Raw genomic sequence first — 26,751 nt, 5'->3', positions numbered from 1 at the left:
GAGCTCCTTTTATTTTTTCAGAAAATATTACCTCGTTTTAGTTCTCCAGAAAAGATAATCATGGCGTAGTTCTCACTCCACTACCGACCATGTCATCCTGCGATTCGAGCTAGGCCCCTACAAAGTCAAACAGAACCCCGAAAAGGGCTGGCACGACATCAGTTTTTGGGCTGGGTCAAAAACTCTGTCAGATATTGGGCTTCTGCTTGCTCGTGCTGATAAACTCCATGCTCACAGTACTGTTCTCAACACAATCCCTAATTAAGCGATAGCGGAGATTTATATGTTTGTTGCGATTACGGAGAATTAGGTTCTTGCATAGCGAGATTGCCGACTTGTTGATGAAGAGCAATGACAGGGCAGCCTCCTGGTTCCGGATTTCTCCGAGGAGGCCTGAGAGCCAAATCCCCTGGCATGCTACAATGGCGGCGGCGATGTACTCTGCTTCACAGGATGAAGTGGCCACCACTTTTGCTTCTGGGACTACCAACCGATTGGGTTGCCACCAAGAAAGAAGGGGATCCCGAAGGTGCTCTTCCTCGCGTCGAGGTCGTATCTCCTTTTTGTCGTGCACCGGTACGCCCTGCAATCCTAGTATCGGAGAATCCCAAGGTTACTCATGCCGAAGAGGTGCACACTGGTGATCTTTTTTTTAAACACGTTTGAGTGTGTGACCTGTCGTCTAAACATATCAACATCTGGAAACATGGACATGTTCTATCGTGCTCGTCATCTGCTTGCTTGGCATTATATGTTACGTAGTACTCCCTCCGATCCAAGATAAGTGTCATCTTATTTTGGATTGGAGGGAGTAACACTTCCCTTTTAACTCAATTTCGGAGGTAATGTTCAGCTTAGGTTCTCTTTAGAACAAGGTCTCGCAGGCATGTCCCTCGTGGCAACAAGTCGTAAAGCAAATTAAAACATAAAAGCAAAATTAGATAAATTAATATACCATGATCAAATGATTAAAAAAAGTTCATAACATTAATTTAATATAATAATCAAACACTTCATTTCTAAGCCATATACATAAAAATGGTCCTATTCTCATGTCGTCGATGCCGCTGGATCCAAGCCCCACTTGTGCAGAGGCAATCGATTCCCGCCGGAGCGAGTCCGACAGTGAACATCGGATTTCCTCCTGGGATCCTCGGGGAGGAGAGCAAGCGCTCGCCAGCGGCTGCGCGCGGAGTCATGCAGGACTGAGAGGACGCGACGAGGGCGGTTGGTCCGACGATCTCGACAGCAGAGCAAGCGTTCGCCTGCAGCTGTGCGCGTAGTCATGCAGGATGGAGGGACACGATGAGGGCGGTTGGTCTGAAAACATAGCAGAGCAGCGGAAGCACTCACCAGTGGCTGCGTGCGGAGTCGCGTAGGACGGATGGGACGCGACGAGGAAGCCGGAGGGGAGGCGAGAAGTAGCCCGGCCGGGGCGACGATTTCGTCGGCAAAGGAAAGCATTGAGGGAAGGACGACTGACCGGGGGCATCATGACGGAGCCAACGCCGTCTTGTAGAACTAAAGCGGGGTAGTAGCGTCGGGCAGATTAGCCATGCAAGGGCATGGAGTGCGATCGTCGTCCACGGCGTATACCGGGTCACAGCTCGGCCTTGGTGGATCGCAGCGACGCCCTCCTGTGCCGCCACCATGGCATGCCGGCCCAGGCAGCTACGGAGCAGGCGGCGCCTGCACGCACTCACCGCCGCGGCGTGCCAGAGAGGTCATCGGCGGTTCCAGGCGCTGCAGGTCGGCGGCGATTGCGTGCGCGACGCGTCTGTGCTGCACGCACAGGTAGATTGTCCAGGCGGCGATGAAGAGAACCACAACTAAGACGCATGCGCCGATGATGTACCCTAGCCGTTCTTTGTTGACGGAGAGGGAGGAGGCCATGAACAAAAATCAACATGGACAGGGGACATATGCCCTCCCCCTCACCAGTTTGTATTTATTCAAGTAGTTATTTATAGTTGAATACATTGTAATCATTTACATCATATAATCACATATTGATGGTGTATTACGACTTGTTTTGTAACTAAAATTATATTTTTATGTTAATGCTTTATATTTGCATGATATACGATATATATTGTTAAAAAGGATATATATATATTACTATGTTAATGTTCATCGTGCCTCAGTCGCGCTAGGGCCACCATGATACTAGGGCCGGGCCTGAGGGAGGTGGCGCTTGCGCGCGCTCCAGATCGGCAAACGATGTAACCTTGTTTGAGTTTTAATGACGAAAATGCTATTTTTCATCCAGATGAAATCTTGGCTTTCATCCGTTTTGTGAGCCGTTCGTTCTCTGTCTGGAGATTCGTATTTCTTTTTTTTCGTCCTCTCAGCTGATGTGTTCTTATCGGGTCCGCTCATTTTTCGGGTACCGCGGCCCGCGCCGGTCATTGCTCTGTAGCTGCCTTTCCCCTGCCCGTTTGCGAGCTCTCTCGGTCCATGGCGATTTGGAGCTTCCCTCTTCGCTCGATTCACTAGGGTGGTGGTCAGGAGTCTGGCTTCCCCGCGCCCTCCTGCTCCGAGCCTTTTCCCCTGCACATCATCATCTTTGGTACCGCCGGTTTACACTGGAGCTGTTGGCTTATCAGTAGGCTTTGCTGGACCGGTGGAGGTTTCAATCCGGATGGAACCTGTAGGCTGATGGGTAGGACCTGAGGTGTCAGTAGGTCTCTCTTCTGCAATAAGATCATCATCTTGCTGCGGTGGATCGTTGGGAATGTCCTCAGGAATAGCCGCTTCAGCATTGGGTGTCTTGTCCGCTTCAAGAACGACATCTTCTTTGACCGCTTTGTCCAGGCGGGCCTTCTTACTTGGCCTAGGTTTGGCCCTAAGAAAAACAACAAAATCAAAATACAGAATATGTTATAAGGCAATGTACTGCAAACATCACAATAAGTATAGCTTACCCAAGCACTGTTTTGAGCGGTGGGAGCTGAGTAGCCGATGACTCGCCGGAAGATGAGTGGGAAGTAACCTGATAATCGGAGTCAGACGGATTAAGAGGTTGACGAAAGCAGCCCGCTTCAGGACAAGCACTGACAAGCAAATTAGAGACCTCGGAATAGCGTTTCCGAACCGGACTGTTCGGTAAACCGGCAGAGGTAACTACCTGGCCGCTGTGCCGGGTGGTGCGGCGAGCTTCATGTTGTTGGGTCTTCATAAGAAGTTTAGGATCCAAATAAGCAAGAGGATGAGAAAAATTTAACTTTCCGGTTTGCCTGGCGGATATTTTGTGAAGGCAAAGTTTCTGAATCGGAAGTGAGAATAATTACCTCTGCAACATCCGCGTGGCTAGCTTCGGCATCATCCTGACAAATATCATCATCAATAAGACGCATGAAAAATAAACCAAGTGAGTCAAGCTCTACCTCAAAGTCCGGATTATCCACCTCATTGTCAGGGGCCGGATTAGAAGATGCAGTGGTTCTTTTCCTACGGGCAGTCTTTTTTACAGCTTTAGTCTTTTGCCGGGTTGCTCTTTCCGGTTTGTCTGGTTTTTCTGGTTTCTCCTGCTGCAGGTTTTTGCTCCAAAACGGATCATCGCCCTGATTATGCCGACACTGATGTTAAAAAACAATGACCAGACATATCAATAACAGATTCAGCAAAGAGAAAAATCAAAAAGTCTTACAGCTGGCGGTTTGTTGGTAGCACCGAAGGGAAGCAGGCCGGTTCTAGCGCAGACGTGCTCCGGTTCATTCAGTATCTTGTGCACAGCCTCTGTGACTTCTTCACCGGAGAGCTGGAGTTCTGAGTGTCGCAGTGGGTCATCAACACGACCAGTATACTCGCACATCAAACCGGAGCACTGACTAAGAGGCAGTATGCTCCATGATATCCAACAGCGAGCAAGGTCAACCCCTGTTAAACCATTGGCCATAAAAGCTCTGAGCTTTGATAGCTGAGGAGCATATTTGCTTCTCTCCTGTGTAGTCAATCTTTGTGGAGAAGGGTGTGTATTGCTGAGTCGCTCCGGTCGAAAGCCAGGCAAGGGATTCTCACCAGCAGGGGAGGTGTCTTTGCAGTAGAACCATGTCTGATTCCATTCTTTGGGGTGGCTATGCAGTTTGGCGTGAGGGTATGTGACCTCTTTCCTTTTTTGAATCGCCACGCCACCCAACTATGTATTGGAGCCGTCAGTAAATTCAGTACGACGGTTTAGATGGAATAGGTCTCTGAACAGTTCCACTGTGGGCTCCTCTTGAAAGAATGCTTCGCAGAGCACTTGGAAGTGACACATATTTGTAACAGAGTTGGGGCCAGTATCTTGTGGATGGAGCTGGAAATCGGCTAAAACGTCCCGGTAAAATTTAGAATCGGGCGGCTTAAAGCCCCGGGCTAAGTGATCTACGAAAACAACAACCTCTCCTTCTCGAGGGGTGGGAGGGCATTCTTTGCCAGGAGCCCTCCAATGGACGATATCTTTGCTGCTTAAAGCACCAATCAGGACTAAATCGTCCAGTTCAGCCTCTGTGACGCGAGAAGGAACCCAATTGCACTCATACACTTGCTTGGCCATGATGGAATCTACAAGGTAAAAGATCCCCGGTTCAAAGTTACATTGATTAAAGTGCACTGGTATGTACAATGTTAAACCGGAGACAGCTCTATCTAAACCGGAGTTTTCATGAAGCAACCAACATCTGGCGGTTCACCAAGGGGACTAATGGCATATACCGGTTTGGAAAATTTTCTTTAAGGTTAAACCGCCTGATCTAAACATCGAAGCAATTGAGATTGCAGATGGTTAAGTATGCAAAAACAGATTTCACAAGATCTTGTTATGGCGTTGGATCTGAAGCAAGTTCAGAAAATAAGAAAAATATTCAAAGACTTAAAGCAGAGCGGAAGTGAATCAATGGGCAGATATATAGATGAGATCTATGGACTTGAGCATGAAACTACAGACAGATGCTAAAGGCTGCTACTACTCGGAGCAAGGTTTCACAGATCTATCCAGGAGTTGGGGTGCAAGCATGAACAAGTGATGAACACGCCAGGAACACGAAACCCTAGAATAGATCTATGTTAAGAAGAACAGAAGGCTTACCAGAATCGAGGAGGATGCGGAAAGCTACCGCAGTGCTCTGGTGCGTTCAGGTTGATGCAGCGGCCCAAGACGGTGCAAAGGTCAACGGCGGCGGCAGAGCTCCGAGGCTGGCGACGCAAGGAAGACGAAGAGAAAGGGGATGAAGGGGAGAAAATAAATGACCCTTCGGTCCTATTTATAAGGCAAGAGACATGTGTTGGGGAACGTAGTAATTTCAAAAAAATTCCTACGCACACGCAAGATCATGGTGATCCATAGCAACGAGAGGGGAGAGTGTTGTCTACGTACCCTCGTAGACCGAAGCGGAAGCGTTGACGCAACGTAGAGGAAGTAGTCGTACGTCTTCCCGGTCCAACTGATCCAAGCACCGTTACTCCGGCACCTCCGAGTTCTTGGCACACGTTCAGCTCGATGACGCTCCCCGGGCTCCGATCCAGCAAAGCTTCGGGGAGGAGTTCCGTCAGCACGACGGTGTGGTGATGATCTTGATGTTCAACCGTCGCAGGGCTTCGCCTAAGCACCGCTACAATATGAACGAGGTGTAATATCATGGAGGGGGGCACCACACACGGCTAAGGAACGATCACGAAGATCAACTTGTGTGTCTATGGGATGCCCCCTGCCCCTGTATATAAAGGAGTGGAGGAAGGGAGGGCCGGCCCTCTCTATGGCGCGCCCTAGGGGAGTCATACTCCCACCGGGAGTAGGATTCCCCCTTTCCTAGTCCAACTAGGAGTCCTTCCATGTATTAGGAGTAGGAGACAAGGAAGGGGAAGGGAGAAGGGAAGGAAGGAGGGGGCGCAGCCCCTCCCCCTAGTCCAATTCGGACTAGGCCTTGGGGGGCGCGCGGCCTGCCCTGGGCAGCCCCTCTCTCTTTCCCGTATGGCCCAATAAGGCCCAATACTTCTCCCGGCGAATTCCCGTAACTCTCCGGTACTCCGAAAAATACCCGAATCACTCGGAACCTTTCCGAAGTCCGAATATAGTCGTCCAATATATCGATCTTTACGTCTCGACCATTTCGAGACTCCTCGTCATGTCCCCGATCTCATCCGGGACTCCGAACTCCTTCGGTACATCAAAACTCATAAACTCATAATATAACTATCATCGAAACCTTAAGCGTGCGGACCCTACGGTTCGAGAACAATGTAGACATGACCGAGACACGTCTCCGGTCAATAACCAATAGCGGAACCTGGATGCTCATATTGGCTCCTACATATTCTACGAAGATCTTTATCGGTCAGACCGCATAACAACATACGTTGTTCCCTTTGTCATCTATATGTTACTTGCCCGAGATTCGATCGTCGGTATCCAATACCTAGTTCAATCTCGTCACCGGCAAGTCTCTTTACTCGTTCCGTAATACATCATCCCGCAACTAACTCATTAGTTGCAATGCTTGCAAGGCTTAAGTGATGTGCATTACCGAGAGGGCCCAGAGATACCTCTCCGACATTCGGAGTGACAAATCCTAATCTCGAAATACGCCAACCCAACAAGTACCTTTGGAGACACCTGTAGAGCACCTTTATAATCACCCAGTTACGTTGTGACGTTTGGTAGCATAAAAAGTGTTCCTCCGGTAAACGGGAGTTGCATAATCTCATAGTCATAGGAACATGTATAAGTCATGAAGAAAGCAATAGCAACAAACTAAACGATCAAGTGTTAAGCTAACGGAATGGGTCAAGTCAATCAGATCATACATCTAATGATGTGATCCCATTAATCAAATAACAACTCTTTGTATATGGTTAGGAAACATAACCATCTTTGATTAATGAGCTAGTCAAGTAGAGGCATACTAGTGACACTCTGTTTGTCTATGTATTCACACATGTATTATGTTTCCGGTTAATACAATTCTAGCATGAATAATACACATTTATCATGAAATAAGGAAATAAATAATAACTTTATTATTGCCTCTAGGGCATATTTCCTTCAGTCTCCCATTTGCACTAGAGTCAATAATCTAGTTCACATCGCCATGTGATTTAACAGCAATAGTTCACATCACCATGTGATTAACACCCATAGTTCACATCGTCATGTGACCAACACTCAAAGGGTTTACTCGAGTCAGTAATCTAGTTCACATATCTATGTGATTAACACCCAAAGAGTACTAAGGTGTGATCATGTTTTGCTTGTGAGATAATTTTAGTCAACGGGTCTGTCACATTCAGATCCGTAAGTATTTTGCAAGTTCTATGTCTACAATGCTCTACACGGAGCTACTCTAGCTAATTGCTCCCACTTTCAATATGTATCTAGATTGAGACTTAGAGTCATCTAGATTAGTGTCAAAACTTGCATCGACGTAACCTTTTACGACGAACTTATTGTCACCTCCATAATCGAGAAACATATATCCTTATTCCACTAAGGATAATTTTGACCGCTGTCCAGTGATCTACTCCTAGATCACTATTGTATTCCCTTGCCAAAATCAGTGTAGGGTATACAATAGATCTGGTACACAGCATGGCATATTTTATAGAACCTATGGCCAAGGCATAGGGAATGACTTTCATTCTCTTTCTATCTTCTGCCGTGGTCGGGTTTTGAGTCTTACTCAACTTCACACCTTGTAACACAAGCAAGAAATCTTTCTTTGACTGTTCCATTTTGAACTATTTCAAAATCTTGTCAAGGTATGTATTTATTGAAAAATCTTATCAAGCGTCTTGATCTATCTCTATAGATCTTGATGCTCAATATGTAAGCAGCTTCACCGAGGTCTTTCTTTGAAAAACTCCTTTCAAACACTCCTTTATGCTTTGCAGAATAATTCTACATTATTTCCGATCAACAATATGTCATTCACATATACTTATCAGAAATGTTGTAGTGCTCCCACTCACTTTCTTGTAAATACAGGCTTCACCGCAAGTCTGTATAAAACTATATGCTTCGATCAACCTATCAAAGCGTATATTCCAACTCCGAGATGCTTGCACCAGTCCATTGATGGATCGCTGGAGCTTGCATATTTTGTTAACACCTTTAGGATTGACAAAACCTTCTAGTTGCATCGTATACAACTCTTCTTTAATAAATCCATTAAGGAATGCAGTTTTGTTTATCCATTTGCCGGATTTCATAAAATGCGGCAATTGCTAACATGATTCAGACAGACTCAAGCATAGATACGAGTGAGGAACTCTCATCGTAGTCAACACCTTGAACTTTGTCAAAAACATTTTTCGACAAGTCTAGCTTTGTGGATAGTAACACTACTATCAACGTCCGTCTTCCTCTTGAAGATCCATTTACTTGCCGATCATCGGGCAAGTCAATCAAAGTCCATACTTTGTTCTCATACATGGATCTCATCTCAGATTTCATGGCCTCAAGCCATTTCGCGGAATCTGGGCTCACCATCGCTTCTTCATAGTTCGTAGGTTCATCATGGTCTAGTAACATAACCTCCAAAACAGGATTACCGTACCACTCTGGTGCAGATCTTATTATGGTTGACCTACGAGGTTCGGTAGTAACTTGATCCAAAGTTTCATGATCATCATCATTAACTTCCTCACTAATCGGTGTAGGCATCACTGGAACTGATTTCTGTGATGAACTACTTTCCAATTCGGGAGAAGGTACAATTACCTTATCAAGTTCTACTTTCCTCCCACTCACTTCTTTTGAGAGAAACTTCTTCTCTAGAAAGTATCCATTCTCAGCAACGAATGTCTTGCCTTCGGATCTGTGATAGAAGGTGTACCCACTGTCTCCTTTGGGTATCCTATGAAGACACATTTCTCCGATTTGGGTTTGAGCTTATCATGATGAAACTTTTTCTTATAAGCATTGCAACTCCAAACTTTAAGAAACGACAACTTTGGTTTCTTGCCAAACCATAGTTCATATTGTGTCGTCTCAACGGACTTAGATGGTGCCCCTTTTTAATGTGAATGCAGCTGTCTCTAATGCATGATCCTGAAATGATATTGGTAAATCGGTAAGAAACATCATAGATTGTACTATATCCAATAAAGTATGGTTATGATGTTCGGACACACCATTATGCTGTGGTGTTCCAGGTGGCGTGAGTTGCGAAACTATTCCGCATTGTTTCAAATGTAGACCAAACTCGTAACTCAAATATTTGTCTCCGCGATCAGATCGTAGAAACCTTATTTTCTTGTCACGATGATTTTCCACTTCACTCAGAAATTCTTTGAACTTTTCAAATGTTTCAGACTTATGTTTCATCAAGTAGATATACCCATATCTGCTCAAATCATCTATGAAGGTCAGAAAATAACGATACCCGCCGCGAGCCTTAACACTCATCGGATCGCATACATCAGTATGTATTATTTTCAATAAGTCAGTTGCTCGCTCCACTGTTCTGGAGAACGGAGTCTTAGTCATCTTGCCCATGCGGCATGGTTCGCAAGCATCAAGTGATTCATAATCAAGTGATTCCAAAAGCCCATCAGCATGGAGTTTCTTCATGCGCTTTACACCTATATGACCTAAATGGCAGTGCCACAAATAAGTTGCACTATCATTATTAACTTTGCGTCTTTTGGTTTCAATATTATGAACGTGTGTATCACTATGATCGAGATCCAACGAACCATTTTCATTGGGTGTGTAACCATATAAAGTTTTATTCATGTAAACAGAACAACAATTTATTCCCTTACTTAAATGAATAACCGTATTGCAATAAACATGATCAAATCATATTCATGCTTCAACGCAAACTCCAAATAACACTTATTTAGGTTCAACACTAATCCCGAAAGTATAGGGAGTGTGCGATGATGATTATATCAATTTTGGAACCACTTCCAACACACATCGTCACTTCACCCTTAACTAGTCTCTGTTCATTCTGCAACTCCCGTTTTGAGTTACTAACCTTAGCAACTGAACTAGTATCAAATACTGAGGGGTTGCTATAAACACTAGTAAAGTACACATCAATAACATGTATATCAAATATACTTATGTTCACTTTGCCATCCTTCTTATCTGCCAATCACTTGGGTAGTTCCGCTTCCAGTGACCAGTCCATTTGCAGTAGAAGCACTTAGTCTCAGGCTTAGGACCAGACTTGGGCTTCTTCACTTGAGCAGCAACTTGCTTGCTGTTTTTCTTGAAATTCCCCTTTTTCCCTTTGCCCTTTTCTTGAAACTAGTGATCTTGTCAACCATCAATACTTGATGCTCTTTCTTGATTTCTACCTTCATCGATTTCATCGTCATGAAAAGATCGGGATTCGTTTTCATCATCCCTTGCATACTATAGTTCATCACGAAGTTCTACTAACTTGGTGATGGTGACTAGAGAATTCTGTCAATCACTATCTTATCTGGAAGATTAACTCCCACTTGATTCAAGCGATTGTAGTACCCAGACAATCTGAGCACATGCTCACTAGTTGAGCGATTCTCCTTCATCTTTTAGCTATAGAACTTGTTGGACACTTCATATCTCTCAACTCGGGTATTTGCTTGAAATATTAACTTCAACTCCTGGAACATCTCATATGGTCCATGACGTTCAAAACGTCTTTGAAGTCCCGATTCTAAGTCGTTAAGCATGGTGCACTAAACTATCAAGTAGTCATCATATTTAGCTAGCCAAACGTTCATAACGTCTGCATCTGCTCCTGCAATAGGTTTGTCACCTAGCGGTGCATCAAGAACATAATTCCTTTGTGCAACAATGAGGATAAACCTCAGATCATGGATCCAATCCGCATCATTGCTACTAACATCTTTCAACATAATTTTCTCTAGGAACATATCAAAATAAACACAGGGAAGCAACAATGCGAGCTATTGATCTACAACATGATTTGCAAAATACTACCAAGACTAAGTTCATGATAAATTTAAGTTCAATTAATCATATTACTTAAGAACTCCCACTTAGACAGACATCTCTCTAGTCATCTAAGTGATCACGTGATCCAAATCAACTAAACCATGTCCGATCATCACGTGAGATGGAGTAGTTTTCAATGGTGAACATCACTATGTTGATCATATCTACTATATGATTCACGTTCGACCTTTCGGTCTCCGTGTTCCGAGGCCATATCTGTATATGCTAGGCTCGTCAAGTTTAACCTGAGTATTCCGCGTGTGCAACTGTTTTGCACCCGTTGTATTTGAACGTAGAGCCTATCACACCCGATCATCACGTGGTGTCTCAGCACGAAGAACTTTCACAACGGTGCATACTCAGGGAGAACACTTCTTGATAATTAGTGAGAGATCATCTTAAAATGCTACCGTCAAACTAAGCAAAATAAGATGTATAAAAGATAAGCATCATATGCAATCAAAATATGTGACATGATATGGCCATCATCATCTTGCGCCTTTGATTTCCATCTCCAAAGTACTGTCATGATCTCTATCGTCACCGGCATGACACTATGATCTCCATCATCTTGATCTATATCAATGTGTCGTCACGTGGTCGACTCGCCAACAATTGCTCTTGCAACTATTGATATCGCATAGCGATAAAGTAAAGCAATTATTGGGCGCTTGCATCTTATGCAATAGAGAGACAACCATAAGGATTTTGCCAGTTGCCTATAACTTCAATAAAACATGATCATCTCATACAACAACTTATATTTCATCACGTCTTGACCATATCACATCACAACATGCCCTGCAAAAACAAGTTAGACGTCCTCTACTTTGTTGTTGCAAGTTTTACGTGGCTGCTACGGGCTTAGCAAGAACCGTTCTTACCTACGCATCAAAAACCACAACGATAGTTTGTCAAGTTGGTGTTGTTTTAATCTTCGCAAGGACCGGGCGTAGCCACACTCAGTTCAACTAAAGTTGGAGAAACTGACACCCGCCAGCCACCTGTGTGCAAAGCACGGCGGTAGAACCAGTCTCGCGTAAGCGCACGCGTAATGTCGGTCCGGGCCGCTTCATCCAACAATACCACCGAACCAAAGTATGACATGCTGGTAAGCAGTATGACTTATATCACCCACAACTCACTTGTGTTCTACTCGTGCATATAACATCAAACCATAAAACCTAGGCTCTGATACCACTGTTGGGGAACGTAGTAATTTCAAAAAAAATCCTACGCACACGCAAGATCATGGTGATGCATAGCAACGAGAGGGGAGAGTGTTGTCTATGTACCCTCGTAGATCGAAGCGGAAGCGTTGACGCAACATAGAGGAAGTAGTCGTACGTCTTCACAGTCCAACCGATCCAAGCACCGTTACTCCGGCACCTCCGAGTTCTTGGCACACGTTCAGCTCGATGACGCTCCCCGGGCTCCGATCCAGCAAAGCTTCGGGGAGGAGTTCCGTCAGCACGACGGCATGATGACGATCTTGATGTTCAACCGTCGCAGGGCTTCGCCTAAGCACCGCTACAATATGACCGAGGTGTAATATCATGGAGGGGGGCACCGCACACGGCTAAGGAACGATCACGAAGATCAACTTGTGTGTCTATGGGGTGCCCCCTTCCCCCGTATATAAAGGAGTGGAGGAGGGGAGGGCCGGCCCTCTCTATGGCGCACCCTAGGGGAGTCCTACTCCCACCGGGAGTAGGATTCCCCCTTTCCTAGTCCAACTAGGAGTCCTTCCATGTATTAGGAGTAGGAGACAAGGAAGGGGAAGGGAGAAGGGAAGGAAGGAGGGGGCGCAGCCCCTCCCCCTAGTCCAATTCGGACTAGGCCTTGGGGGGGCGCACGGCCTGCCCTGGGCAGCCCCCCTCTCTTTCCCGTATGGCCCAATAAGGCCCAATACTTCTCCCGGCGAATTCCCGTAACCCTCCGGTACTCCGAAAAATACCCGAATCACTCAAAACCTTTCCGAAGTCCGAATATAGTCGTCCAATATATCGATCTTTACGTCTCGACCATTTCGAGACTCCTCGTCATGTCCCCGATCTCATCCGGGACTCTGAACTCCTTCGGTACATCAAAACTCATAAACTCATAATATAACTGTCATCGAAACCTTAAGCGTGCGGACCCTACGGTTCGAGAACAATGTAGACATGACCGAGACACGTCTTCGGTCAATAACCAATAGCGGAACCTGGATGCTCATATTGGCTCCTACATATTCTACGAAGATCTTTATCGGTCAGACCGCATAACAACATACGTTGTTCCCTTTGTCATCGGTATGTTACTTGCCCGAGATTCGATCGTCGGTATCCAATACCTAGTTCAATCTCGTCACCGGCAAGTCTCTTTACTCGTTCTGTAATACATCATCCCGCAACTAACTCATTAGTTGCAATTCTTGCAAGGCTTAAGTGATGTGCATTACCGAGAGGGCCCAGAGATACCTCTCCGACATTCGGAGTGACAAATCCTAATCTCGAAATACGCCAACCCAACAAGTACCTTTGGAGACACCTGTAGAGCACCTTTATAATCACCCAGTTACGTTGTGACGTTTGGTAGCACACAAAGTGTTCCTCCGGTAAACGGAAGTTGCATAATCTCATAGTCATAGGAACATGTATAAGTCATGAAGAAAGCAATAGCAACAAACTAAACGATCAAGTGCTAAGCTAACGGAATGGGTCAAGTCAATCAGATCATTCATCTAATGATGTGATCCCATTAATCAAATAACAACTCTTTGTATATGGTTAGGAAACATAACCATCTTTGATTAATGAGCTAGTCAAGTAGAGGCATACTAGTGACACTCTGTTTGTCTATGTATTCACACATGTATTATGTTTCCGGTTAATACAATTCTAGCATGAATAATAAACATTTATCATTAAATAAGGAAATAAATAATAACTTTATTATTTCCTCTAGGGCATATTTCCTTCAACATGTGTCAGGCGCGTAAATCAAGGAACCACAAATCTTGGAAGCAGAGCAGTCTCCTCGATTATTGCGGATCTATTTAACAAAGAAGATATCATGAAGGTAGTCTTTGTGATGACGTCATGCCGGTTTACAGCAACCAGAGAAGGTGACATCATGGTGGTTCAACAAATACAAGAAGATGAGGAAAACAAAGATTTTTTGCTAAGGATTGACATGAACCAATTCAAATCAATCTGGGACCTAATGTTGGGGATATTACTACTAGGCGTAAACCGGCCTATCTCGACCGGGTTAACGTCATCAGTAGTTCAAGGGTGTTAAAGCCCAAGGAGGAAGATAGGGGCCCAAGGCCTGTAATCGGTTTAAGACCTGTAGCTGTAAACCGGCTTGGTATGTAAACTTGTATTGTAAGTTAGGAATAGGGAGAGACCAACCCGGATATGAGTATGAACCGGTGTTTGGGACTCTGGAGACCGACGGACGTCACCCTTGTATATAAGGGGACAACCCGGCGGCAGTTCAAGGACAGACAACCACAACTCGAGACTTAGACGAAGCTTGTTTGCTCCCAAGTCATCGAGACCCAATCAATTCCATCACAACTAGACGTAGGCTTTTACCTTCATCGAAGGGGCCGAACTAGTATAAACTTTTTTGCGTCCTTGTGTCCGCTTTAACCCCTTCAAGCTAACCCGTTGCGATGGCCCCACGATTAAGTCCTTTTATGAGGACATCTGTCATGACAAAACCACGACAGGAGGTCTGCAGCATTTGCTGGCCCCCGATCCCGCCCCGGCCTATTTCCCCGGTTATGTCCGTTAGATCTGCTGCTTAGTCCCTTTGGGATCTTCCATCTGGTAATCCCCACAGCGATTTTTGGTGGTGTAGATTTGTGGATGAGTTGTTACTAGCATCAAATCTCATATGTCTTGTGAGCTAGTTTAGGGTTTGTCTTTGTAGGATCGATTGCTCTGTGTTCGTTTAGTTGTTTGAATTCGTCTGGTTGTCATGCGCAGAATCACTTCCCCTGAATCACTTTGCCTCTACCATTCCCGCTGAAATTTGTACCAAGTATACATTTGACTGCTCTGTGGTTGTCACTGCAATCAATTCCCCTGAATCTATGGGCTAGGTGGTGTTTTGTGTACGAGGAGATTAAAATGGTCGTTTGAGTTTGTCCCTGTTGCTCGGGAAGATTGGTAGGGCAACTACAGTATTTTGCACATGAGTTATTTTAGCTACTCGTGTAAGGGCTCAATTGGATTTTTTTCCTGCTTGCTAGCGTTTTCACTTGATTTAGAACTTTTAGTGGGTTTTTAGTGGATTTACACTGTAATTTGCAGTGGACTTACACTGTATTTTCAGTCGGTTTTTATACTGGAATTCTTGGTGGATTTACACTGTAGTTTTAGTTGAATTTACGGTGTAATTCTTATTGGTTTTTGCATTGTTACTCTTGATTTTTACAGTGTAATTCTTATTTGGAGTTACATTGTAATCCTTTGTGATCTAAGCGGATTTGCATTGTAATCTTTATTGGATTACAATGTAATTTTTAGTGGAGTCACACTGTAATTCTTAGCAAGTGTTCCACTTCATGGGTGATTCTGTCTGTCATGCATTCAGATGCATAATGTCAAATCCTCTTTTTGTTCCCGTGGTATTATGATAGCATCTACCTGTGTTTTTTTTTTTAGATTCAGCTGTCATCATATAGTTTTTTTTACACAATTCTTAGGCAGCATCAGCCCCGGTTCATTTTGTGTTTGCAGCCCGTGGTGGGCCTTTTTTTTTCTTTGCATGATGTAATTTTCACTGACCATGAACTTGGCCCAATCTGTATGCACAATACTGTTGTAACATAAACAACCCTTTCTCTTGCTTTGGTTAAGTTCTTCTAGTAGCAAAGAGATTTACATTCTTGTACTGCCGCTTTTGAATTGTACTTTTGTATGGCCTTGTTCACAAAGTGTTGTCTGCTTAGTGGATTTTCACTGCATTTTTCAGTGGATTTACACTGTAATTTGTAGTGGTTTTTTACACTGTAATTCTTGATGGATTTACACTGTAGTTTAAGTTGATTTTATAGTGTAATTCTTATTGGTTATGCACTGTAACTCTTTGATTTTTAGAGTGTAATTCTTATTGAAGGAACATTGTAATCCTTAGTGATCTTAGTGGATTTACACTGTAATCTTTATTGGATTACAGTGTAATTCTTAGTGGAGTTACACTGTAATTTTTAGTGATCTTAGTGGATTTACACTGTAATCTTTATTGGATTACAGTGTAATTCTTAATGGAGTTACACTGTAATTTTTAGTGATCTTAGTGGATTTGCACTGATTATGGTATAATTTTTGGTGGATTTATAATCCTTAGTAGGTTTTACACTGTAATCCTAGTGGAGTTACACCGTAATCCTTATTGTATTTATACCTAATCTTTATTTGATTACACTGTAGTGTGCAGCAACTGAATTTACTTTTTCAGTAGCATGTAATCCGAGTGAAGGAGCATGTAGTTAATTATTTTTTGGTCATTTTTTTTTTGTTTTCTTAGGTACTGTTTGTTGTCATGCGTGTTGCTAATCTTACTTTTTGGTATTTTTTGCAGGGTGTTTATGGATACTTGCCTGATAATGATTTTTGGTTAGTTGTGTGTGCCACTGCCATGTAGTATCAGTGCATAGCTCTTTTTTAGTTTCAGCGTGATCTTCATAGTAATTACATTTGAAAGATCATTGTAATTCTAAGTTCAAGTCAGCGTAATTTAGTTTATTCTCCACACCTTTTTTGTGTGTATTCTATTCTCTTTTCTTGATATTGAATTCATAGTGTTAAACTCAGCGTTTTACATGGATTTTTTCAGTGTAATTCTTAGTGTATTTACAGTGTATTTTTAGTGATTTTGCATTGTAATTCTTGGTAGACATAAAGATTTTACAGTGCATTTTTCAATGTAATTATTAGTGTAATTTAATTAGTTTTTAGTGCTCCAGAGTGTACTTTTAGGTGTGTGTGTGTGGGTAGATGGCGTCCTTTTCTTCTCTTTTTGTTAGCTTTAGCTTGGTGGACATGGGAAGAAAGCTTGGCTGTAACTTTGGAATTTTTCACCCGTTAAGATCATGACACTAGTGTGTTTAAGAGTTGGGGCGTGGACCCATTAAGCTCCTGTTTGCTGCTGTGTTTACAGCGGGGACACCGGACATGACAGAGAGACAGTAGGACAGTTGTCCACCTTTACTTGGTGGAAAAATCTGGCTGAAAGCGAATCCGTTTTCATCCGGATGTTAAATAGACAGTCTCTTTAATAAAACTAGTCATGATGGCTTCCTCTTAAAAAAAAGCATCGACTACTGGATTCACCCATCGGGCGAAGGTCATGCACAAGTATCGTGCGTAAGACTAGCCACAGTGGGAGTAACTTCAGCAGTAACATCGAGTCCAACTCAGCAAATTTGCTTATGTGGCAATGAGTTAATGAGGAGAGAGGTAGTAGTAGTAACTTAGCTAGTTAAATGAAGCTATGCATGTTACCACACTTATGTTATTATCCATTATGAAGGTAGTAATATAGTCTAGAAATACGTGTATCTCTACTATTAAAGGAGAATCGAACGTCGTGATGGTTCGACCTCCTATGATGGTTCAACCTTCACAATCGCCTCGCTCCCCTCCACCCCACCCTCCTACGATTCCTGAAAAATCGGACTGCCTTCCCGTCCCTCCGCTCACGAGAAAAAGAAAAAAGAAAAACAACGCACGTCCTCACGTCCTCGTATCCCACCTCCCACTCCCTTCCCCAAATCCCTCGCTCTCGATTCCCTATTCTCTCCCGAGAGGAATCACCGCCGCCGGCCTCCTCCCGCCTACAGCGACGGAGGCGGACGCCGGGCTGGGTCGGACGCCCACGTGGAAGGAGCGGGAGAACAACAAGCGGTGCGAGCGCCGGCGCCGGGCCATCGCCGCCAAGATCTTCACCGACCTCCGCGCTCCCGGCAGCTACAAGCTCCCCAAGCACTGCGACAACAACGAGGTGCTCAAGGAGCTCTGCCGCGAGGCCGAATGGGTCGTGGAGGACGATGGCACCACCTACCGCAAGGTGAAGCCTCGCTTCTTGGTCTCGGGATCGAGATCGCCCCCTCATCCCATGTTTCTTCTCTCCTTCTGTTTCCTGGATCTAGCCAGCCTTGCTTGGATGTGTAGATCTGATTGTTTGGTTCGATTCATGGCAGGGATACAAGCCACCGTCGTCCGGGCCGTTTGGTGGGGTCTCGTCGGTGGGCATGAGCTCCTGCTCATCCTCCCAGCTGCTCAGTGCGTCGTCATCGTCGTTCCCGAGCCCGATGCCTTCCTACCACCCCAGCCCGACGTCATCCAGCTTCCCGAGCCCCACGCGCCTCGACAACCCCAGCCCCGCCTACCTCCTCCCATTCCTCCGTGGCCTCCCCAACCTGCCCCTGCTCTGGGTCTCCAACAACAGGGGGTGAAGCAAACACTTATTGGGAGGTACTCAAAATTTGATCACTTTGTTGTAGAATCACAGTGCTGATCAACTAATCCTTGACTGATTTTGAATCTCTGCTAATAGTTCAATATCTTTTTTTAATCACAAGGTCTAAAAGGTATCATTCAAAATCTGCAGATGATCAGTAGTGTCAAACCCACATCCTCTCTGCCATCTTCTACATGAACTGCTTTGTAAAAAGTGGAAAATTGTTGCTCGTAATGTTGATGTGCAGACTACCAAATTGGGAATTTTTTTATCATGGTGAAACTACACTGTAAAAAGTGAATCATGTTAGTAATGTCTCCCAACTCTCAAATTGTTGCTTGTTATATTAATCTGCATACTACCAAATTGGAAGATTTTCAATCATGATATGATTATGAGAATGGATACATGATTGCAGATGGCTACCAAACCGTAAAATTTCAACATTCAAAAGATGTATTTTGTACTGGCAGTTTTGATGCATGATTGCAGCTGCATGTAGGTTTCGGTTTGTCCAAGAACTGTCTATGTATACCGATAATGATTACTCCATCCGTCCCAAAATAGGTTCATTTTTTTAGTACAGTTTATACTATATCAAAGATACTAAATCAAAGATACTTACTTTGGGACTGGGGGAGTACTCTGTTTCCAAATGGCGCATGGTGTACGCATGACAACTGTGGGTGTATAAATTAGTATCATGTTGCCTACACGTTGAACTTATAATTCTTTTTCTGAATAATGTGTCATATTTGATTGCTGTCAAAATGACAATTGCTATTTGCTTTCTAGACATCTTGTATGGGACTTGTGGTGATAACAATTTTTATTTTTCTCAGGATTTGATTATGATCATGAAGGGTACATTATGATTTACGAGCATTTAATCTTCTCTGATAATCAAAGCGCCGCATAGTCTTATGTGCATTCATCAGAGCTATTCCACAATTTTGTCCCCACTTATGCCTTTTTACAGTTTTATATGTGTAGCTTTTAATTTTTTTAAGACATTCATTCTTTTTTTTCTAAGTCTTCATGTGTGTAGAATTACTTCTGCGGTGAGCCGGAGTGTGACGTCTTCTCATGGGCTACTGTCATCAATCAAGGTGGTCATTGGTCTATATCAAGCTTGACGAGTACTTCCTGAAGGTTGATTTCTGCTCCCGCCGTGTTGCTGACCGAGGCCCCATCTACGTGGGAGGCTGCTATTTTTTGATAGATTGGCAGTGAGATGCTCGGATAGGAGAAAAGTGAATCGGAAGAGCATGAGAGATAGATGTTGAGAACCTAAATAATGCACACACATTTACATATTTCATGTGATGGTAGTATGTCGTTGTAGTTTTTGTGTTGGTTGTCCTACTGAATGTTCATGTCAGTCCTAACTCATCACATCACTCCCAATTTTCAGTCATGCTTGGAGCTTTTATCTCTAACTCTACAAAATCAGAAAGCATGTCTAAAGCTCAAGGTAATGTTGAAACTTGGAGGCGATCAAACCATATGCTTTTTGGGCTGTAAGAGTTTAAACTAACTATTGCTTTTGGGGTTGTACGAGTTTGAACTAACTATCGCTAATATCCTGGCTTTGAATTTTTAGTTTGTATTTTTTTTGCAAAAGTTTGTATTTTTCCATGGTCAAGATAGGGGGCACGTAGAGCTTGGTTTGTTAAGCTTCTTTATATTCTCAAGGAGGTCAGGAGTTCCTCTTGAGAAGAAAGAGGACAGCCTTTAACTCAACCTACGCCTTCAAATAGAACTGCTTGAACTCAAGATGCTCCTCCCAGTCATTTGATCGATGCAGAAATAACCTTTTATGAAAGTGACCTAAAAGTCAGATGTTTTACATTAAGCATACATCTCTTGTAGGTCTATTTAACTTTGGGTTTGGGAGTATTATATGTTGTTTGAGAGGGTCTATTTTTTTAGAAAATATGATTTTGTTCTTTGTTTCTATACTTATCGAAGTTCATGTTTCTTTCCAGTTAGTTGTGAGAGGACTTCGTAAGTTTTCATTCAAAAAGGAGATCAAATAATATTTTGAATGATGACATAATAGATGAAAATAGAAGATTTTGAATAGGGCTTGCCCACACGACACTGTGGAAAAAGGTGAAGGGAAAGGAAGGGTGAGGAGAATAAAATGATGCAAGGGGAAGTTTTTAAAGACATATGACGATTGCCCAGGAAGAAATAAGAGGGAGAGAATCAATTTGTCCAGGAATTAAAACCAGTCCTATCATATCCGACACGCATTTTTTAATTCGAAAAATTATTTGATTACAATGCATTTTTTGACCCGTGACAACGTACGGGCATTCAGCTAGTATTACTAATTTATATTACTCTTCGTTGCGGCTAGTCTAAAGTCCGCCCTGTCCGTTCCATAACTGAGCAGTCCGCCCAGTCGTATAGGTGGATTTTGAGAAGACCAACAGCCCGACCGAACCACGTCCTCATTTCGTAGTGAGCAGAAAACACTGCCAATGGCCGCGCTCCTCTCCCGTCCGCCTCGGCGCCTCATCCGCTTCCCCAAGCCCCAAACCCTCCTCTACCCGGCATTGACCCCGCCTTCCCCTCCCCACGATCTCCCGGCGAGCATCCTGCCGCTGAGATTCAGAGAGTCGGGATGGAGTGCGCCGCCGCAGTGGCAGCTGTGGCAGCGCGCCCTGTGCACACACTCCGACCCTCGGAGCTCCGGCACCTGCGACGCTGGCCTGGCCGCTGCTGCAGGCGCATCGCCCGACGTCGCCCAGGTGTCCGGCGTGGGCGCCAACGGAGCGCACCAGACGGCCGCCGAGAAAGGTTCATCCTTGGATTTAATCTTTTTTTTTGGCAAAATTCGTTCTAGCATTGATGAATGTGCCAGGGATTGCTTCTCCATTATACTGTATTTCAGTATCTTTGCTCTTGTGTTGGATGCGGTCTTTTTATTTGGATCTGTCTTGTTTGGATGCGATCTTTTCATTTGGATCTGTCGCGTGTTAACAGTTGAGGACTTAGGGTTAGAAATTTCCTTAGGGTTACACTGATAGAGATGTATTACACGGCGAACTACCAACGAAAATGGATATACTTGTAAATTTATTGAGGGTTTCATCTTGGTTGCTAATTATTACAGCATAAAGGCTGCCAACAAAATTACAACAAAAAGTGTGCAGTTCCTGCCTAAATGCAGCGCTCTTTCACACAGTATGCATTCACTTTCTTCAGTCAATTTTTGTCTACAAAATGAGATGCTATCGCTAGCCTCTTACTAATTGCTAGCACCTAGTAGGGCTTATTTCCCTGAACTGGAGTCATTCAGGGCTACCGACCCACTTGACAGGTTAACAAAGCAAATACGGCCAGCTTGTAGCTACTTACAATTATGCAACTTAGAATCTGATTTCATCTTTAAACTGTGACTGATTTTTCGTATGTTTCTGCTGTAATGGTGAATATCTTTCCACAGGAGATCCTGAGACTAGTGTGTGTAGCAAGGCCATTAAAATCATGACGTACAATGTGTGTTTCGGGCAGAACATGGAACTGCACAGTAGAATTCCTGCTATTGGAGATATTATTCAGCACCACAGCCCAGATCTTATATGCCTCCACGTACAGAGTTTTCCAAAACAATCCATTCTTTTCTTTTCTTTTTTCTTCTGAACAGGCCTCATGTGAGACTGCAGGAGGTTACACCAGAGATATATGGGCTTCTTGAAAAATCCGACTGGTGGGCAGAATACAAATGCTTCATGCCACGTGAGATGGCATATTATATAGAAGCGGAAAAGGTCCGTTCCAATATGGTGAGACCATTCATGAAAAAGAAAAGAAATATGAGATCATATTTCTGCATGCAGGTATAGTCTTTTCTCTAAGTTTCAGAATCATAGTTGGAATCATGCCATTTCATGGTTTTGATGCTGATGCAGTATTTTGTTTTTCACGAGAAGATGCTGATATATTTAGTATGTCAGCGTTTCCGTTGGTACTTTATATAGTACTCCCTTCGTTCACAAATATAAGATGTTTTGGATATTTCAATAAAACACATTGAAACGTGTCCATATACATCCAATTTACAAAAGAGTTAGAACATCTTATATTTCTGATGGATGGTGTTTTTTAAGGCGGTTGCACTGATGTGAGCTAAGTCACTATCCTGTGGATTAGACAAGGATGAACAAGGTGTTTGATTTCGGAAAAACAAAGGGTGTTTGATTTGGATACACTAACACACCTTGGATTAGATAAGAAGGAAATAATCATGATGAACAAGGTGTTTGATTTTGCGAAAACAATCGGTGTTTGATTTGAATCCATGGATGGTGCCTTGTTACCATTTTTCCTTTTCAGATTTCAGAAGTGTATCTTCTGATGGTTTTAAACTTTAGTTTCAGATATATTTCAGCTATTGCCGATACAATCATGCCGTTTTTCAATTTGGACAAAGACCGAAATTTCCAATTGAATTTACTGAGATCCAACCAAAGACTTTGAAAATACTTTGAAAATTTAAAATTAATTTGAATCTGTGTGTACTACCGAAATTGCTGAAATATACTGACCGAAATGCAATATTTTTTCAGTATGTACTGAAGTTAATGAAATTTTCGAAATTTTGACGAAATTACACTGAAAGCGAGAAAACCATGTTTCTGCCTTGTGTGTCCCCTGATCCAATTGCCAACAAATGCAGATGAGCAAATTGCCAGTGGATTCTTTCCGCGGTGTTCCATTTTCCAATTCAGCAATGGGAAGGGAGCTGAGCATGGCAAATGTCAGCATTGGCGGGGTGACCCTGGTGTAGGGCACAAGCCACCTAGAGAGCCCGCGCCGTGAGGCTCCTTGGTGGGATCACGACATGAGCAGAAACAAGCGAGCCGCTCAGGCAAAGGAATCCCTCATGTTGTTGGGAGGAAGAGGATCCCGCAACGTGATATTCTGCGGGGACATGAACTGGGACGACAAGATAGACGGGCCCTTCCCTCTGCCAGACGGCTGGGTTGACGCCTGGGCTGAGCTGAAGCCAGGTGAAGGTGGCTGGACGTACGACACGGTGGCCAACGCCATGCTGTCTAAAGGGTACAAGAAACTACAGCTGAGGCTGGATCGGTTCGTGTGCAAGCTGCCGGATTTCGAGGTCCAAGTCATCGAGATGGTTGGGAAGGAGCCCATGCCCGGCGTCTCGTACGAGAAGGTGAAGGAATTCAGCCATAAGTCAAAGTCTGGAAAGAAATTCAGCGGGACGTGGGAGTGGATGCTGCCTGTGCTGCCCAGCGACCACTTTGGGCTCGTCTTGACGATCGCCCCTCGGGATGGAAGCAGTGCTCCGTTAGAGTAAGTGGTGATCTTATTCTTGTGCGTAGCAGTTACGATGGATCATCGTCAGGCTGGACGTCGATCGTAGCCTGTGTCGGCCACTTTTGTGTAGTGGCTTGTGTAGCCTGCAGTGTTGGCCACTTCTGTGTAGTAGAAGTAACGTGTATGGATGCTCAGGTACATGACTTGGGTGGATGAAATGTTCTGTGCTCTACCCCATTGCCATGGATTGCCCCAAATTTTGTAAACTTTGAAAGTGGAGGCATATCCTGCTAAATGGCTCGTAACTCCCTTCGATCCTTTTTAGTTTGCATATAAGTTTTGTCCGAAGTCAAATTTTCTACTTTGACTAAAATTATAGACAATGCCAAATCAGTATTGTTAGATTTGTTATGAAATGTAGTTTCATAGTATATATATTTGGTATTGTAGATGTTGATATTTTTTAATATAATTTTGATCAAAGTTTGTAAAGTTTAACTTGATACAAATCTAATACGCCGAGTAAAAAGGACCGGAGAGAGTAATTTCTATCATGTATATGTTCGGTGGGTACCTAGTGTCAGCGGTCAGCCTGAAGCCAAGAGCTATCATCGCGCAAGGAGTTAATTGCATAGAAGTACCACAATTAAGTCATCACATGCAGATTGGTACCAAGATTGCTAATTTTCGCATGTCAGTACCAAGATTGTGCCAGGCCGTTGCAAAATGGTCTAAACCGCGTATAAACACGTATTGACGGTGTATCTGTCGTGGTTCTAACTCTGACAGTGATGCAGGGAGGTGTGTATGGAGAGGCTAGATCTCAGCTATGGAGAGGTTGTAAACACACCAGGATGTACGAGTTCAGGCCCTTCACGGAGGAAATAACAGCCCTACGTCTCGGTGCCCGGAGGCGGTCGATTGGATTATAGGCGTGTGAATAACAGGGGTGCCAACCCTTGATACTGAGGAGTGGGGTGGCTTAAATAGAGTTCGCCAGCCCTCTCCTGCCCTCAGTAATGCTGGGTTTAAGGTACATTAAGGTTGGGCGTTACTGGTAACGCCCCTAATAAAGTGCTATGATGACCATAAAGACTATTTAATGACCGACCGTTTGCCTGCGGAGTGGCTTTAGATCTCTTGGCAGTCGAGTGGTTGGCTTCGTGGTCGAGTGGTAGCTTCTTGGTCGAGTGTCTTGAACCCGTCGAGTGGGTACCTTCAAGTCGATTGAAAGATGACTTCTTCTAAGGACGTCCTTGGGCAGGGCTCTTAGGACAGGTCCTTGCCCCTACCCTAGGTACATAGCTTCATCATTAGCCCCCGAATGGATCGAGGTTAGAGTGGGGAAAGAGTTGGGGATCTTTCCGACTGGTTCTTTGGGCTACATGAGTGCCTCGTTTTGGATCAATCGTCACGGATGACGTCATCAACCTCTTTCAGTCGCCTTGATCCATTCCAGGCCTTTCGTCGAGTAAATTACCTTGCTCGTGAAGCTCCGAATGATGGTGTGAAAGGGATCTTCTGTCTGACGAATTGTTCCGCAACCCGCGGGTTTCGCGGGATTTGAATTTCGGGAAGTGCGCGGGACGGGAGCGGCCGCAGTAATCGGATGTGATAAGGCGGAAGCTCCTTGATTTCCGCGCCACCTTTTTCGCCACGTACTGCGTGCGCGTCTGCTGCGGGATTTGACGGGATAGCCTGGGCCTACCAGTCAGCCACTCGGAAGCGGCCTCTTATAAGCCGCCGGCTCGGGGTTTCCAAACAGTGTGCTCTCTCCTTTCTTTCTCCCTTCGCAAGGTCCTCTGCCACCTCCACTCTCACCCTAGCGCCGCAGGCCCGTTCGAGATTTGCCGGCGACGATGGTGAAGGACAAGACGTCCGCTCTGGAGCGCGCGAAGAAGGCGGCGACGCAGGGGAAAGGGAAGAAGTCCGCTCGGGGCGGATCTTCCTCAAGGACTGCTCTGCCCAGAGGCTGGATCCAGGGCGACTGGATGCCGACGGTGATTCAGCAGGAAGATCTTGATGATATGGTTGAGGGAGGAGTCATTCCTCACAAAGCTGCGCGTCTCCCGAGGAGAGAAGTCGAGCCCCAACCTCTTGATGGTGAGTGTGTCCTCCTCGCCACCCATATCGATCGCGGGTTTTCTCTACCTCCTCATCCTTTTTTCCGGAGCTTTCTGAACTTCTTCGGAGCGCAGCTCCACCACTTCACTCCCAATTCTATCGTGTATCTTGCCGCTTTCATTTCCTTGTGTGAGGGTTTCTTGGGTTGCCGCCCCCATTGGGGACTCTTTAAGCACATCTTCACTTGCCGTTCCCAATCGGTCAAGAAGGCCAAGTCGAGTGACGAAAGGACGCAGGTGATCCAGCTGTGCAGGGGCCTGGCGATCCAGACGAGGGGAAAAAGTTCTTTTCCATCTATCACTTTCCCAGAGTCGGTCCGTGGTTGGCAAGCGACCTGATTTTACTGTAAAGACCAGGCGACCCCAGGACAGTCGACTGGGCTTCCCCCTTTCTCTCTTGACCGAGCTCAAAAACCTGCTTCTCTGAAAGTGACGCCGGAAGAAAAGGCCCAAGTCAAAGTGCTGGTTGGTCGAGTGGTTCATCTTGTCCGCGAGGGCGTGACTGGCATGGACTTGCTGGAGGTCTTCCTTCGGAGGCGCATCCAACCGCTCCAGGCTCGTGACCACCCGATGTGGCTGTACTCGGGTCTCAATGACACCACTCGGATCCACCCGGAGGAGGTCAGTGATGAGATGTTGGAGGGGTGGCTGTCGAGCATCACAGGAAACAAAGACAACCCCCGAGGAGCCAGGAGGGTTCCTCCACTCAACAACACATACGAAGTGGACCAGGTCTGACTTTATGCTCCTGACTGAGATCTTGTTTTCTTCATTGGTCTTCTTTGAATTGGTCGATTGACTTTTGTCTTGTCTGTTGTTTTCCAGGCAACTACTGAGATGTACTCGACACCCAACGGGGCACAGGAGCCAACTGAGGAAGGGGAGGCGAGCGGAGGTGAGAGTGGAGACGAACAAGGCGAGTGGGAATCCGATGGCGAAGGA

The 26,751-nt window shown here is 44.7% G+C and overlaps 1 protein-coding gene and 1 pseudogene across 1 annotated transcript; both read left to right on the top strand.

The window, feature by feature from the left end:
- The first annotated feature begins 1,650 nt into the window (after positions 1–1,650).
- Positions 1,651–18,386, top strand: LOC119355320 (protein BZR1 homolog 1-like). The gene is made up of 9 exons (XM_037622112.1): positions 1,651–1,794; positions 15,902–15,913; positions 16,027–16,052; positions 16,106–16,129; positions 16,218–16,245; positions 16,511–16,545; positions 16,766–16,789; positions 17,737–17,998; positions 18,132–18,386. The coding sequence occupies exons 1-9, from the start codon at positions 1,651–1,653 to the stop codon at positions 18,384–18,386; spliced, it is 810 nt and encodes a 269-aa protein (XP_037478009.1).
- A 2,494-nt stretch (positions 18,387–20,880) lies between these two features.
- Positions 20,881–23,726, top strand: LOC119355314 (annotated as a pseudogene).
- Positions 23,727–26,751: the final 3,025 nt, after the last annotated feature.

The sequence above is a fragment of the Triticum dicoccoides genome, chromosome 1A (genome assembly GCF_002162155.2).
Source record: "Triticum dicoccoides isolate Atlit2015 ecotype Zavitan chromosome 1A, WEW_v2.0, whole genome shotgun sequence".
In the NCBI taxonomy this organism is placed as follows: domain Eukaryota; kingdom Viridiplantae; phylum Streptophyta; class Magnoliopsida; order Poales; family Poaceae; genus Triticum; species Triticum dicoccoides.
This window is presented reverse-complemented; position numbering and strand designations above follow the sequence as displayed.